The sequence below is a fragment of the Myiozetetes cayanensis genome, unplaced genomic scaffold, assembly GCF_022539395.1.
Source record: "Myiozetetes cayanensis isolate MyiCay16 unplaced genomic scaffold, myiCay2020 scf20-37, whole genome shotgun sequence".
In the NCBI taxonomy this organism is placed as follows: domain Eukaryota; kingdom Metazoa; phylum Chordata; class Aves; order Passeriformes; family Tyrannidae; genus Myiozetetes; species Myiozetetes cayanensis.
In genome coordinates, this window is record NW_026087412.1 from 16,065,275 (window position 1) to 16,079,195 (window position 13,921).

At 40.8% G+C, this 13,921-nt stretch overlaps 1 protein-coding gene across 6 annotated transcripts in view; it reads left to right on the forward strand.

Moving 5' to 3' along the window:
- CRAMP1 (cramped chromatin regulator homolog 1) overlaps positions 1–13,921 on the forward strand; it is a 50,507-nt gene that overhangs the window by 4,795 nt on the left and 31,791 nt on the right. For 5 of the 6 annotated variants that reach the window (XM_050317125.1, XM_050317129.1, XM_050317130.1 and 2 more), the window contains 3 exons: positions 8,189–8,382; positions 9,811–9,964; positions 12,131–12,214. In XM_050317125.1, coding sequence (XP_050173082.1) covers positions 8,189–8,382; positions 9,811–9,964; positions 12,131–12,214 — 432 coding nt within the window. The remainder of the gene's footprint in view (positions 1–8,188; positions 8,383–9,810; positions 9,965–12,130; positions 12,215–13,921) is intronic. The other variant, XM_050317128.1, reaches the window with a different exon arrangement.

The following is a 13,921-nucleotide window of genomic DNA, read 5'->3' on the forward strand; positions in this document are numbered from 1 at the left end:
GTTTCACAGAGCCAGCTTAGGATAGGGTGGAGATTACAAATAAAGACTGGACTTAAATCTTTTAATTCACTGTCCCACCATCTTTCACCTCCCTCTGTAAGTTCATCATTCATGGCTAGGCTTCACGAACGAAGATTTGAGAAGGGCTCTACCCACGCTTGCTACAAGCGCGCTGATGGCTAAAAAGGCCAATGCGAGATAGACAAGTCCGGTTGCAGAAGGCACAGCAGAAAGACTCCCCAGGTGATATCGACGAGACACGATTCTTTCTGTGTTGTCTTTTCTCCTCGAGAGTGATCCTGCGTGTGTTCTCAAAAGCAGCAGCAGCGTTAAAGATGGTGTGTCTCCAGGCCTCCCGATTGGAGGCCAGGGTAGACCAATGGTGATGATCAGTATGGCCAAGGATGAGGGATTGTTTCAGGCAGTCCTTGTATCTCCTCTTCGGGGCTCCTCTCTCGCGGCAGCCAGTGACAGGTTCCCCACAGAGCACGATCTTAGGGAGGCGGCAGTCCTGCATCCTGGAGACGTGCCCTGCCCAGCACAGCTGTGTTCTCAGCAGCATGGCCTCAATGCTCGGGACTGCTGCCTGTTCAAGGACAGACATGTTGGTCACACAGTCAGTCCAGTGGATGTTTAGGATTGTACGGAGGCAGCGCTGATGGAAGCGTTCTAAGAGACGCAAGTGGTGCCGGTAAATGACCCACGATTCGGATCCATATAAAAGAGCAGACAGTACAACGTCTCTGTAAACGCTGATCTTTGTACTTTTCTTCAGGTGTTCCCTCTGTAAGTATAAAAATGATAAAAAACTGGAATGCATGTGCTTTGGATCAGCTCTGGAAGCTTTTCCATTGTTTATGTCACAATCAAGGTGGTGGCTGCACAAGTAATTGGCACTGGCCAGCAAGAGTGACCAGACCACACTTACACTTGGTCCAGAGAAACCAGAAACTTGTTTTTGTTGTAGTCATTCAGTAATGACACTTAACATTTAATTGAAGTGATTTTACTTCTAGAACCTGTGTGTTCTAGACTGAAAACTCTCTTACTTGCCGGTTCTTAAAGAGTGTAGTCAATGTGCTTAATTTCTTTCAAATGGTAGTTGCTTGTCCTCGTCACGTCTTCAAAAGAGTTTTGAAAATAGTATTTTTTTCTATGTGTTGCAATTTTTTTTTTACTTTTGGCATTTCTGCTTTTAGGGCCCTTAATTCGAGCAGACAAGTTATTGATAAACTTGACAGTAAACTGTAGAAAGAGTTTGCCCACTCGGCAACTGCTGACTTTCAACTTTATCTTACTGTGTTTCAGGGAAAACTGCTCTTAATAATTCTCAAATTCTACCTATTACTGTATATAAGCATGTTGCTAATTGTCAGATTGTCCTGGCGTACTCTTTAATTGCACCTTTGGATCCCATCTCTTGCTTTTGTTTACTGAGGTGCACTTTTGAATTTAGGGCAAAAATTACATAGAAATAAAGTTTGAAAACTATTTGAACTTCAGCAGCCAATGCATTTGGAATTGCAGGAAGGTTTATTAAATCTCTGCTTTTTTTCTTTTATTTTTGAATGGTTATGATACTATTTTCAACTGTTGTTCATCTTTTTATTTTATTTTCAAGTTTGTAGTCTACACCTCAACTGGTGTATGCCTTTTGAAGTATGAAGTGAGTCTTCAAGTAACTTGCATGAAACCGTAGGAGGAACTTGAAGGAGTGGTGAGCTGGAGACAGTTTATTATGAGAGTTCAATGCAGGGAGGTTCATTGAGGGAGAAGGTGCAGAACAAGTTAAGGTTGCTGAAAAAGAGGGATTGCTGAGAGTCTGCTTCTTCCATCCGTGCCACGTGGTTGCTGAGCACAGGTGTTATGGTGTGCTTTTGTCCATAGAGCCAGAACAGATGGAATACCCCTGTGTGGGCTGTGGCCACATTAGTAAAAGCCAGTGTGGGAATGCATGGCCATCGTGTGCTATAGAGTAGCTTGAACTAGAGTAGAGTATTCCCATTTCCATGCTTTCATCCATTTTCTGAATGCAGAATGAAGTCAGGAGGGGTAGCTAATGGTGATGAGTTGAAACTTGAAGATGTGTTTCATGCTGTTGCTCTGGATTTATTCCTAAAATGTGTGGAGTGGCTCAAAAAAGTATTCGCAAAAGTATTTGCAATAGTAAGCTGCTCTTTCTTGAAAAAAGAATTATTCAGCTGAAAGCACTAGTTGAATTGAAACATTCCATCTTTTGGCATGGTATAGAACTTGCTAGAAAGCAGTCTAGTTTCAGCACGTCAAAGTTGCATGTCCCAGTAGCATGTGGTTAAATCAACTACTGCCTATTCCTGTGGAGAGGATGTATGTACCAAAACACCTGATGTGTGTACTTACAGTGTGTTTTATTGTATCTTCCTTGGGTCATACGTTGTAGCCTTCATGTGAGATGTCATTTCTCCAGCTTTATTTCTCTAGGACATGAATCACTGTTCAAGGACTGTTGGTACAGTCCCTTGTTCTAACATTTTCCTGAATTCGGTCCATCTCGTTTGCACTTGATACCTCTCTTTCCATCCTACCCTGACATTCTTTGCCCTCCCATTTACCCCAGTTCTACCTCCCTCCCTTTGGAAGTGGCTCAGGACCAGGACTCTGCAGTATCTGATCCCACAGCATAAGGGGAGGATTTTCTCCTGTGCAGCAGGTACCGAACTCTGACACGGACCTGCCTGCAAGGCTGCATGGCCATGGCTTTGGATGGAACTTCGTGCTGGGCTTTATGGGTGTTTTCTAATGGAAGAGCAAGAGAATAATGATTTACTGGAGATGGGAGAGTAAGCAAATGTGTAATAAACCATGTTTATTTTTTATAGCTCTGCTTGGTTAGCTCAGATAGTGCTGCCTTTCATACATTGTATATTAAATATATCCTGCCCAGGGAGAGGCAAACCTTCAGTGTAGTTTTGTTAGGAGGCTCCTGTTGATAACTGGCACTGGGTGTGTTTTAAACACATTCAGCTACCTCTTGGTTGTGCTAATTTTCCAACTGGTAGGAGTTAGAGGAAGGTAGGCTACGTTTATCCGTGTAGGACAGGATCCTGGGATGAGCTCAGCTGGTGAGAGCAAGGTGCCAGTAACACCAAGGTCACAGGTGCAGTCCCGGTATGGGCCCCTCTCTGAAGAGGTGGACTCAGTGCTCCTTGTGGGTCCCTTCCAGCTCAGAATATTCTGTGATTCTCTCTTTCAGACTTTGGAATACTATATGCCATAGCCATGCCATAAGGCATGAGCTGTCCTAGGCTTGCCCTTCTCAGGGCTTCATGCTGTGCACTGTGGAGGCATACAGGGTAGAAATGAGCACTGAAGAGAAGTGTTGACTTGCAGGGAATGTGTCTGTCTGTCTCCCTCTCTCATCTGTTTTTTCTTCTTCGCTACAATTGCTGGAGACAAAAGCAGATTGGCTCTAGCCTGCAGGTCTTTTGGGCTGTCCTTCTATGGGCCTTCACCTAAATTCCTACAACACACACTTCCTATGGGATCACCTGATTAATTTCTTCACTGCAGTACACAGTGTAATATCTGTAATGGCTAGACAGGGGGCTCATTTACCAGCCATCAGAAGGAGTTTGTATGTTTGTCTTTGATGTCTTTTTCATTAAAATTGAAAAGTGAGTGCTCAAGGAGGATACTCTACCTTGAGAACAGCAGAATGCATTGAAGCTCCTAAAAAGGGCGGATCACAGCACCTCACCCAGCTCTGGTGGCATAGCATTTTTTGTTTTGAATGTATTCTCATACTAGAATGTCGTGCCATAAGACTGCTGAGCGCTAATGCAGGTTTGTGACAGTAAAATACATACTTGAAGCTGTTTTCTGGTGTGGCCTCCTTAATGGCAATCTTCTCTGAAACCCTGTTTGAAGGTGATCTGGTGTAATTTAGGCTTGCTGTTGGCTCCCGTAGAACCCAAGAGAAAAGAAGAAAGAGTTTTCTGAAGGAAACTTCCTGGCATGTTGGAAGTGGTCATTTGTGTCCTGCACGCTGGGGAGTGAGTTTGTCCCAACACTCAGCATTTGGACTGTGGCTGCAAGAGTGGGAACACATTGTCTCCTTTACAAAGGCATTCCCTGATGGATGTTCCACCTGCAGGGACTGGTGACTCATAAAGAAGTCGAGATATTGTGAGCTAAGCCTGTGGAACACCAGTGAGAGAACCAGCCTGTGTGTTGGGATAGGTGGGTGTAGAGGGGATTAACTCTGGGGATTCCAGATTCTGTGTGTGTGGAATCTGTCACAGAAGATATGAATTAGCAGACCTGGAAGACTGAAGAGCAAACACTGAGATGCTACACAGAGCCTGGAAGGAAGAACTTGTGGCTGTAGCCGTAAGACCCCGATGGTGTTTCAGTTATTTGATACCTACATGTTCTGTTGCTTGTCATTTTCGTATCAGACTCTTAAACTGCAGTCTTTGAATCCCTTTATATAAATTTTTGCAAGTGTTAATGTTTTGCTTAGAACTACAGAGGGAACTTTTTCCACAGGAATGTACTTTAAGATGATATTATACCAGTCATAGATAAATTAAGTTCTAATAATGGGGCATATAAATGGGTGGGAAGGCTGGATAAAAGGAATCAGTGTTTCTCTGAAACGTTGGTGTTCTGATCTCTGACTTTGTGGGGGGTTACAGTTCAAATACCAACTACAGAAACATGGTATCTTTGCAAACTATGGGTTGAAAGCTGAGGGAAAATGCTGAGAACTTAAACATCCAAATGTCTACCTTGAACCTTGTATGCAGGTGCTGGTGCTCTGGTGCACCTGGAGCAAAGGGAAGGAGTTGTCATGCCTGTCAGGGTGTGGATGTCCAGGCCAGTGGCTGGTTGATGCAGGATGAGTAGATGGAGGGAATGTCCAGCTTGTCTTTGTCTCATCTGCATGTTCTCCTTTTTTTTGTAAATGCTTTTTCTTAGAACAAGCACCTGAGCAGGTTGTTGGAGTGGGCCCCCTCCTTCTCCTCAGCGTTCTGCAGCAGTGATGGTTTGGTTGGCCTCAGGGGACCTTCTTGTTTTAATGCATTGATGAAGTTTGAAATTGTTTATTGTTGGGAATTAATCATAGAATCATCAATCATTAGTGAGGGGATGAAAACTCATTAGCTGTCCTCTAACAAGAATCTCATACAGCAAGATTGAAATAATGAATTTATGGGGGGTAATTTAATGATGTATGATGTATTTTTGCTTTTGCCTTTTATCCTGAATTGGTTTATAATACCATGTTTTAGAATATGGTGCATTCCACTGCCATACCAAGATCCAGTATACTCCAGGATGGATTGGGATAACCCAATCATAAATATTACCATGCACAGTAGTAAGAAAGTTTATGCAGAGGGGTAATAGAGCAAACCCCTTTGTTCCTGGAATAATTAAGTGGCACATAAGATCTCTGTAGAAGTGACAGGATATTCGAATTTTTAGATCTTCATTTACAATACTCTGAACAATTGCCTGGATGGTAATGTATTTGTATTTAAAGCAAAAATGATTCTGATAAACTTCCCAGCACTACAGTTTGTTTCATAGAATAGTAAGTGTACCTAAGGGAACAACAGGAGAATTATGAGCTATGTGTTCTGTGTAGAAGTTGAATCAGTGGAGTCCTCAGCATGTCCTCCTCAATAGAACTGTTCAGTTTATCTTTTATCTACAACTAACATGTAAGTGGAAATGTACTGACCCTTAAATTCTAATAAGACCAGGAAGTCCTCACTGATACTTCAGCTTCTTATGCTTTTTAATAGTGAAAACTTCATGTGTGCCAAGTGCACTGAGCAATCTTTAGAAAATCCTTGATAAGATCTGATCTTCAGGCAGACTTAGGATTTTACTTTCTTGGGTTAGTATTAAAGAAACCCCCCAAACCACACAAAAGCCCCAAACAAAAACCAGCCACCCAACAAACAAATGAACCGCCCAAATCCTGCATTCATTTTTCCCCTGAAGGATTTCTCAGGAGTTAGAGGGCTGTGATCAGAACAGTGACACTGGAATCCTATAACTGACTTCTGATAAAGGATGTCTTTTGTTTTGGAGGCTGATAGCAACAGGATACTGGAGACTGAGTTTGGAGATTGTTGTGTTTGACTGCCCCCTTCTTGACTAAAGATCTGTGTTCTTTACCACATAAGTTGTGATATTCCAGTCTCACATTTGCAGAATAAAGGGTGTCAGTTCTGTGTCTGTGTTGGTTTTCTTTTCAGCCATCTGTTAAAAGTGCTCAGTTTTTTCTTGTGGTTTCCTTTTTTTAAAGGATTTACCTACTCAGTGCCAGCATTAAATGGTTTAACTGTCAATTATTTTATCAGTGGCTGATGAAGACTTTAGAAAGTAGAAGCTGTTTACTTGAGAAGTTGCTTAAAGTGCATTTTCTAGATACCTGATGGTTTTTCGTGTCTTGTCTTACATGCTTCCCTGTGGTTTCAGTCATTTTTTTCAAAAGAGTCAAATAGTCATCCCTAAAAGTAAAAGAAAGGTTAACCTCAAAATGGTCACAGTATCATATTTTATAGCAAGTGAATAGGTACCGTATGCAGGAAAAAAACGTACTTTCGCACATCGTACTCTCTTCCAGGTTTGATTTCAAATATTCTCTGTTACTGAAATAAACCAGCTTCTTTAGGATTTGGAGAAATATGATTTTGTCACCCAAAGGAATTACTTTCAAATTGCAACTGAATTGTTAAGATTTACGTACAAGTCTTTCAAGTCTCTAAAGCACACTGAACCTGTCACAGCTGATTCTTCTGATACTCTTTTTAAAAATAATGTTAGGATTATCAAACTGGGATATCTGGGTTCTTGAGCAAGATGTATGTGTGTACATATATAAAACACTGGCTTTGTCAGTAAGAAATCTGCTTTGTGTAATTGAATTTGAAAAGACAACTTTGTAAGCCTAAATATGAAAGAGAGAATTGTGCTGATATGTGTAAGAGGTTGGGGAACAGGTTCAGACTGTTGTATTGTACAAACTGGGTGTATAAACAAATAAACCAGGCAAACCAATGTATAATGAGATAAAATATAAAACATAAAGGGCAGTAACTAGAGAAATGGAAAGTGTAATGCATTCTTTATAATGAGCAATGAATGTTAGTGTTAAAAGACTTCTGTTTTATGAAGTACATGCCTGCACTGATAAGGACAGTCAAATCTTAACTAAATACTTCTTAATAAAATTGAAGATAATGTATTTTGGAAATATAAGTTACTGGGAATGGTTACATTCTTATGGAAAAAATGAGTGCATATTTGGGAGGTATCCCTGGTTTTTGGATTAACACTGATAATCTGTTACAGTGTCAAACCAAGCATTATGTTTGGTTTGTAGATTTTCCATCCCATTTTCTCCCTGCCCCTCTAATTGAGTAAACAGCAAATTCTCTCAGTTCCATTTGGTATTGTTCTGATTTTAGTATTTCCAGTCTTCATATCCCTCTTCTGATCAGTGTTCTTTGTCGATAACTGACAAAGGGATGACCAAGATGAACTTCTGTGCCTTTTAAGGAAAGCCACAGCAGGATTTGGGGAAGGAGAAAGAGTTGGGGCTTGCCTATCTTTGGGATACTTTGGGTTATCCTAGATGAGCCGTATCAGGGATGGTGCTCTGAGGATCCTACACTGTGGATCAGACTGTGGAGATTCTGATCCATTGTGTGATGAACTAAAGCCAACATCTTTCAAGCCTCCCTTACCAGAGTTATTCCAGAGGCAGTAGGATCAAGACCAAAGACAAGGATGTGACATTACATGTGTTTTCCTCACAGACATGAGTGTGCTCCGTGGGTCAGCTCCCTGTTCAGCACTGCTCAGGAGCTCCCTGGGCTGCAGAGCAGTGACTGCAGAGCTCACCAGCGTGCAAGGATCAGAGAGGGTTGTCTGGTAGAGGGTGCTGTCCTGTATTCCTGCTTATCTCTGTTACTCCTGCAAATACAAAATTAAGCCGTCAAAACCTTCCCCTTGCGTTTTGCTCTTCGAGATTTTATTTCTATAAAACCAAACTTTATTGTTTACCTGGTGCATTTCAGGTGAAATATCTTGCAAAAAAACCCTGATAAAGATGCGAGTGATGAAAAAGGTCTCTATCCATGAGTCCTCCTGTTGGTTTAATATTCACTCTTGTCATGGTTTTTTGCAGCAGCAGATAATGGAGGGACTGCGTCTGGTGGCACATCAGGAATTCCTCCCAGCAATCCAGCTGGGAATTCCAAGTCAGCGGGAAGGAACCTGGGCTCCTCGACTGGAGAGAAGGAGGAAGGGAAGAAGGTCCGACGGCAGTGGGAGTCATGGAGCACTGAGGACAAGAATACTTTCTTTGAGGGACTGTATGAGGTATATGTAGAAGAAAATATCAAACTTAGATGGCTTAGTTAGAGTGGATATTCTGAATATTCCTAGAGAAGGTCAGTTCAGGTGAGGTTGGCAGGAACAGAAGGCACACTTACACAGCAGCACTTGTGTGTCGTGCCCACCAGTGACAGTGGGCTATAAACCAGCTGTCACTCAAAGCCACATTTCAACAGTGTCAAGTTTGTTGGTGGCTTTTTTTTTTTTTAATACACAGGAAATATTTCTGGGTTTTATTTATGAAATTTTATAATAATTTCTGTTGTTTTTGAATTCTGGTTTGGTTTCAAATGAGAAATAAATAAATAATGTCCTCATCTCAACTTCCAAAAGCAGCATACTTCTTCTGTAATAATACCAAACAAGAAAAGCTGTTCTGTTCTAGTAAGAGTTGTGTTTAGTCTTTGACAATGAAGAGGTTAGAGCCAGTTTAGTCCTAGGGCTGAGAGACAGGGAAAAGTTACATCAACTTGTCTTCTGTCTCATGTGATGTATGTGATGGATTCCTGCTTGTCCTGTTCCTGTGATTTATATTTTAAGAGTATTTCTGTTATCAAAGTGCATAACAAAGATAAAAACAAGTGCAGTGGTGGTCAGAACTTTGCAAATGTGCATCTTCTTGAATTTTTTTTTTTTGTCATAGACGTGATTCATGTGTATATATTTTGTGGACAAAATGAACACTTAAACACTGTTTTCTTTAACTCCTCTGAGTTGCAGTAATATTCCTGGGAATCATGAGTTTTTAAGTCACTTCATTGATTTATTTTTTTGAATACTGAGGAAAATGGATTTGGGACTCTCTTTGGTCCCCCACTTCGTTTATTTTGTGTCACTGCCTTTCAGAAGAGATTTTCATACTTTATATGTAAATTGGTTCCAACCTATTATGAATACACAAATTTTGTGATAGCAGGAGTTAAATGTAAAGTCAAATCTTTTTGAACTCAAGTTTTGTAACCGTATCATGAAATGTACTGTAAATAAAAGTGCAACTGGTAAATGTAATAGGTTTTTCATTCACTCTAATGAGAAATGGTGGGGGGAATGCAGAGGAAAGTGAAGAAAGCTCAGGGAGAAAATCATTGTTTTCAGTTCTGCTACTTAGCACGTTTGTGAGTAAAGTTGGATTTTTTTTTTTTTAAATTGCTAACATATTACTGTTTCTATTTTGAAAGTGTTAAAGAAATTGGAAAGTAATTAATTTGGCATCTATAATGCATTTTATATAAAACAAAGGAAACCAGTGTCATTCTCTCACGGCCGAGTTCTGATACTCAAGAATTTTGTTTATGACCGTTGAAATCCAATATCCCCCGAAGAACCCCAAAGTCCCTCATGTTGTTTGAGTTGACTTATGAGGAGATCTAAGTTTGGATTTGAGTATTTCAGTTTGGTTTATTTATTCTTCAGCATGGGAAGGACTTTGAAGCTATCCAGAACAACATTGCCCTGAAGTACAAGAAGAAAGGCAAACCAGCAAGCATGGTGAAGAACAAGGAGCAGGTCCGGCACTTCTACTACCGCACCTGGCACAAGATCTCCAAGTACATTGACTTTGATAATGGTTAGTATGCACAGTGTGGATGTGGGGGCTGCAGTCCTGCCTTTCAGTACCATCCTGGAGGGTTGGAGGTGAGAAGACAAATTCTAAGGAGGGTGTCTGTGAACACGGAGTCGTAGGATCACAGGAGGGTTTGGGTTAAAAGGCACTTCAAAGGTCATCCCATTCCACCCCCTGCCACGGGCAGGGACACCTTCCACTAGCCCAGGTTGCTCCAAGCCCCGTCCAACCTGACCTTGGACACTCCCAGGGATGAGGAGTCCACAGCATCTCACATCTTATTTTCCTAAGCATGGCCCTGCTGAGGTCTATGTTTTTTGAAAAATGCTTTTCAAAACCTGGTATTTGTGTCACTACTGTTAAATGAATTCACCACATCATTTATTGTATAACACTGTGGAAAAGCCAGGTTCAAGGGAATGTTTTTGTATTCTCAGGAACACACCTTTGAGGAGAGCTACTTAGATGTTAGTCAGGCATGACTGCATCGAGCAACTGCACCACTCAGCACCACTTTACAATTCTTGGGGGAAGGCAGAAATAAACAGTCCAATAAAAGTGCAAATGGTGACATATTTGCTCCCACTTCAAACAAGCCTGAAATTGTTCCATTGGGTCAGTAACTTCCCCTTCCCATTCTATTCCCTCCTTCTGCAACTTGTTTAATGAAAAGGAAGTTGGGAAGTCAGATAAACTGCTGATGGTGTTTTGTAACAGTAATAGTAACATATGATTGTTGAGAATGGACTTTTATCAAATCCGTACTACTTAGTAATGGACAGTGAGTGTTCAAGTCAGTTTGTGTGTGCTCAGATCTGAATAACAGGTTAAAGAAATCTATTTCAGAGTGACAAGATTTTACTAAGATCCAGTTCTTTTGACTTGGAGGTGACAAGAATGTCAGGTCTCCCATTACTTGTTGATTAAGTGGAAGACACTGCAGTTTTCCTGTCCTGATGGTATATTCTAAGTTGCGGAAATCATGGCAGTTTGTGGTGATTGAAGTATTCGGTCTTTGAACGCCTGCAAAAGTTTGGATAGTAAATTCATCTACACAGTTTGTGGCCAGAGCCTCTCAAGTTAAAAATAATTCATTAATAAGAAATGGATATGTCTAGAAAGAAGCTGAAGGAATGCAAAAAATAGTATATGAAACAGTCTGTTAATGAACTTGTCTGCTCCTGAGCTTGGCTTACCTAAAGGAGGACTTGCATATTTAAACCACCTGGCATAAGGTGTATTTGTGAGTTCTTTCAAGACAAGGCAGCACTTTAAGATGAAACAAGCCATTAGTATTTTATTTAAAAACAAATGTTGTAGCAAACACAGTATGGAAGCATTTTTAAAATCAAAAGATATCACAGAAGAAGTTAATCTGTTTTTTGGCTAACAGAGTTTTGTATTGATGTCTAGATTCTTACTGTGTGAAGGAATGTAAGAGTGCAGTAGTATGGTGAGCTTTAGCATTGGTAGAAATATGTGTGCCTGGATTTTGGAATTAAATGAGTCTGAAGGTCAAAGAGAAATAAAGTCTTGATGAATAGACAAGAATAAATATTTTCACCTGATTTGTAAACCACAAGACTGTCCTTGCTGTTATAGATCTTTAGATCTATTAGCAATAATGTCCATATCATATGTCTTGATGAGAAAGGACAAAAAAACCTTTGCAAAGGTAAATAAAATATCTGAAATTCTTCATGTAAAAATTTAAAATCTGGAATTTACATTAACTTACGTAAGGTGCATTTGAGTGCACAGAAAATACTTTGTCTTCTGGAAAATCCAGATCTAATTCTAAATTTTCATATAAAAGAGTTCTGTATGCATTTCCTTGGGGGTGTCTGGACATTTCCCCGAGAATTTGTAAACAGTGAAGTGATACTGGAGTTAGCTTTATTATGTATGTGCTTTATTTTGCATATGGAACTGTTGCATACTTCTTTAAATTCTGTGGAAGCTGCTTTGTTTTCCTGTAATCTAAATTGGTGAACCAGTCCCATTCTGGTGTTTCCTGAACAAGAACTTAGTCTTGCCTTCGGTGGGATGTTCATCTCATCACTGGAAATACAAATGCTTTCCTTTTCAGGGTTGAAATCAGTGTCTGCAGCATAGCTGTATGTGAGTATCTGCAACCTGCATCTCACTGACACCTCTTCTGCTTTTCAGTGTTTTCTCAAGGGCTGAAAAAATCTTCCCTGGAGCTGTATGGCTTAATCTGCTATGGAGAACTGAGGAAAAAGATCGGGGGATGTGAGTACAATGACTTCAGGTTATTTTTACATGATAGAATCACAAGTACCTACCCTTGAAGTTGGCACTGTCTAGTTGAGTTCCAGTTTTGAGTTATTGAGAACTTGTGTTCATTTGATTCTATTGCTGTACTCTATGGTATTGTTTCTTCATTATATGTATTTTTATTTTTAGAGACCACCTTAGTCTGTTGTATTAGTCCCCTTGGAGAGATTTCTTTAGCTTTTCCTGCCTCCACAATCAGTGCGTGTATTGCCTGTAGGTGACAGGTAAACACACACACAGAGTTTAGGTGATCTATTTTATTATAATTGAAAACTAAGCAATTAAATGTGTAAATTATATCATTTGCACCCACAATTATTTGTGCCTACGCAGTCCAGATCTGGGATGGCACCTTTCTCTGAGTTGGTCTCTAAATTTTTCCTCATGGAACCCTGAAGATGAAAAAGCATTACAAATCATAAGACTTTACTGACTAACCAAGATGGGTTCTGACCTTGTTGACACCTTCCACTAGCCCAGGTTGCTCCAAGCCCTGTCCAACCTGGTCTTGAATGCTTCAATGGATGGGGCAGCCACAGCTTCTCTGGGCAACCTGTGCCAGGGCCTCCCCGCCCTCATAATAAAAACAGTAATTAATTACATGTAGATTAAATATCCTCTCTTCTGGTTTAAACCATCACCTCTTGTCCTGTCACTGCAGGCCCTGTTAAAAAGTCTCTCCCTGTCTTTCTTATAAGCCCCCTTTAAGTACTTGTTGTGCCGGGACCCCCAGAGCTGGAGCCAGCACTGCACGTGGGGTCTCACCTGAGTGGAACAGAGGGGCAGAATCCCCCTCACCTGCTGGGGGATCAGTCCAGGACATGATCCCACGGTCCTCATGGTTTGCAGACCAGAGAGGACTCTTGACATGAGTGGCCTGGGGAGTGGGCAGAGGAGCACGCCCCGTGTGTACGAGTGCATGCACGTGCACCTTTTTATCCATGCATTTTTTCATTTGTCCCCAAGCAGTCAGTGTTACATCATAGTGCATCCTCTGCAGTTTGTTTAATTTGTGAGACACAGAAAATGATTAAAATACTTCTTTTTGAAGTCATACTAGTTGCAAAGAGAGAAGGACAAGAAGGATTCATGAGTGGACATGTACAATTCCTAATAGGATTGTGGTATTTGGCAGGGGATTTTTTGCTGTTCCTCAACTGGGATTGTTATCATAGCAGGTCATGAACAAGCCTGTTTTGAATGTTCACAGTGACTTTATTCTGTTTGTTCAAAGATCCCCAGCATGTTAATTCACCTTGAAGAAGCAATTTTGAACTGTTTCGTGCCAAGGCAGGTGCAGAGGCAAGGCACATTGCATTGTCACCAGAAATCAGTGTTTCTTCCCTGTACCCACATCTTGTTTTACAAGCATCAACAGACCCTTCTTGCTGGGACTTGGAGTAAGGTTTCATACAGTCACCATGGAAATGCCTGCAACCTCTGTACTTCTGTCTTTTTAGAACTTCAGAACTTATTTACATACTTTATCCACTGGCACTTGGAAAATTCTCATCTCCAAGACCAAATGGACTCGATCTGCAAGACTCTACCCCCAGTTTATGAGAGGTCTGCTTTGCAGCAGGGGAAAGCAGTTTCTTTTTTTCATTTGGATTTTTTTTCCTTTTCCCTTTTTTTTCCCCTCATGTATTCACGGAGTCCCAG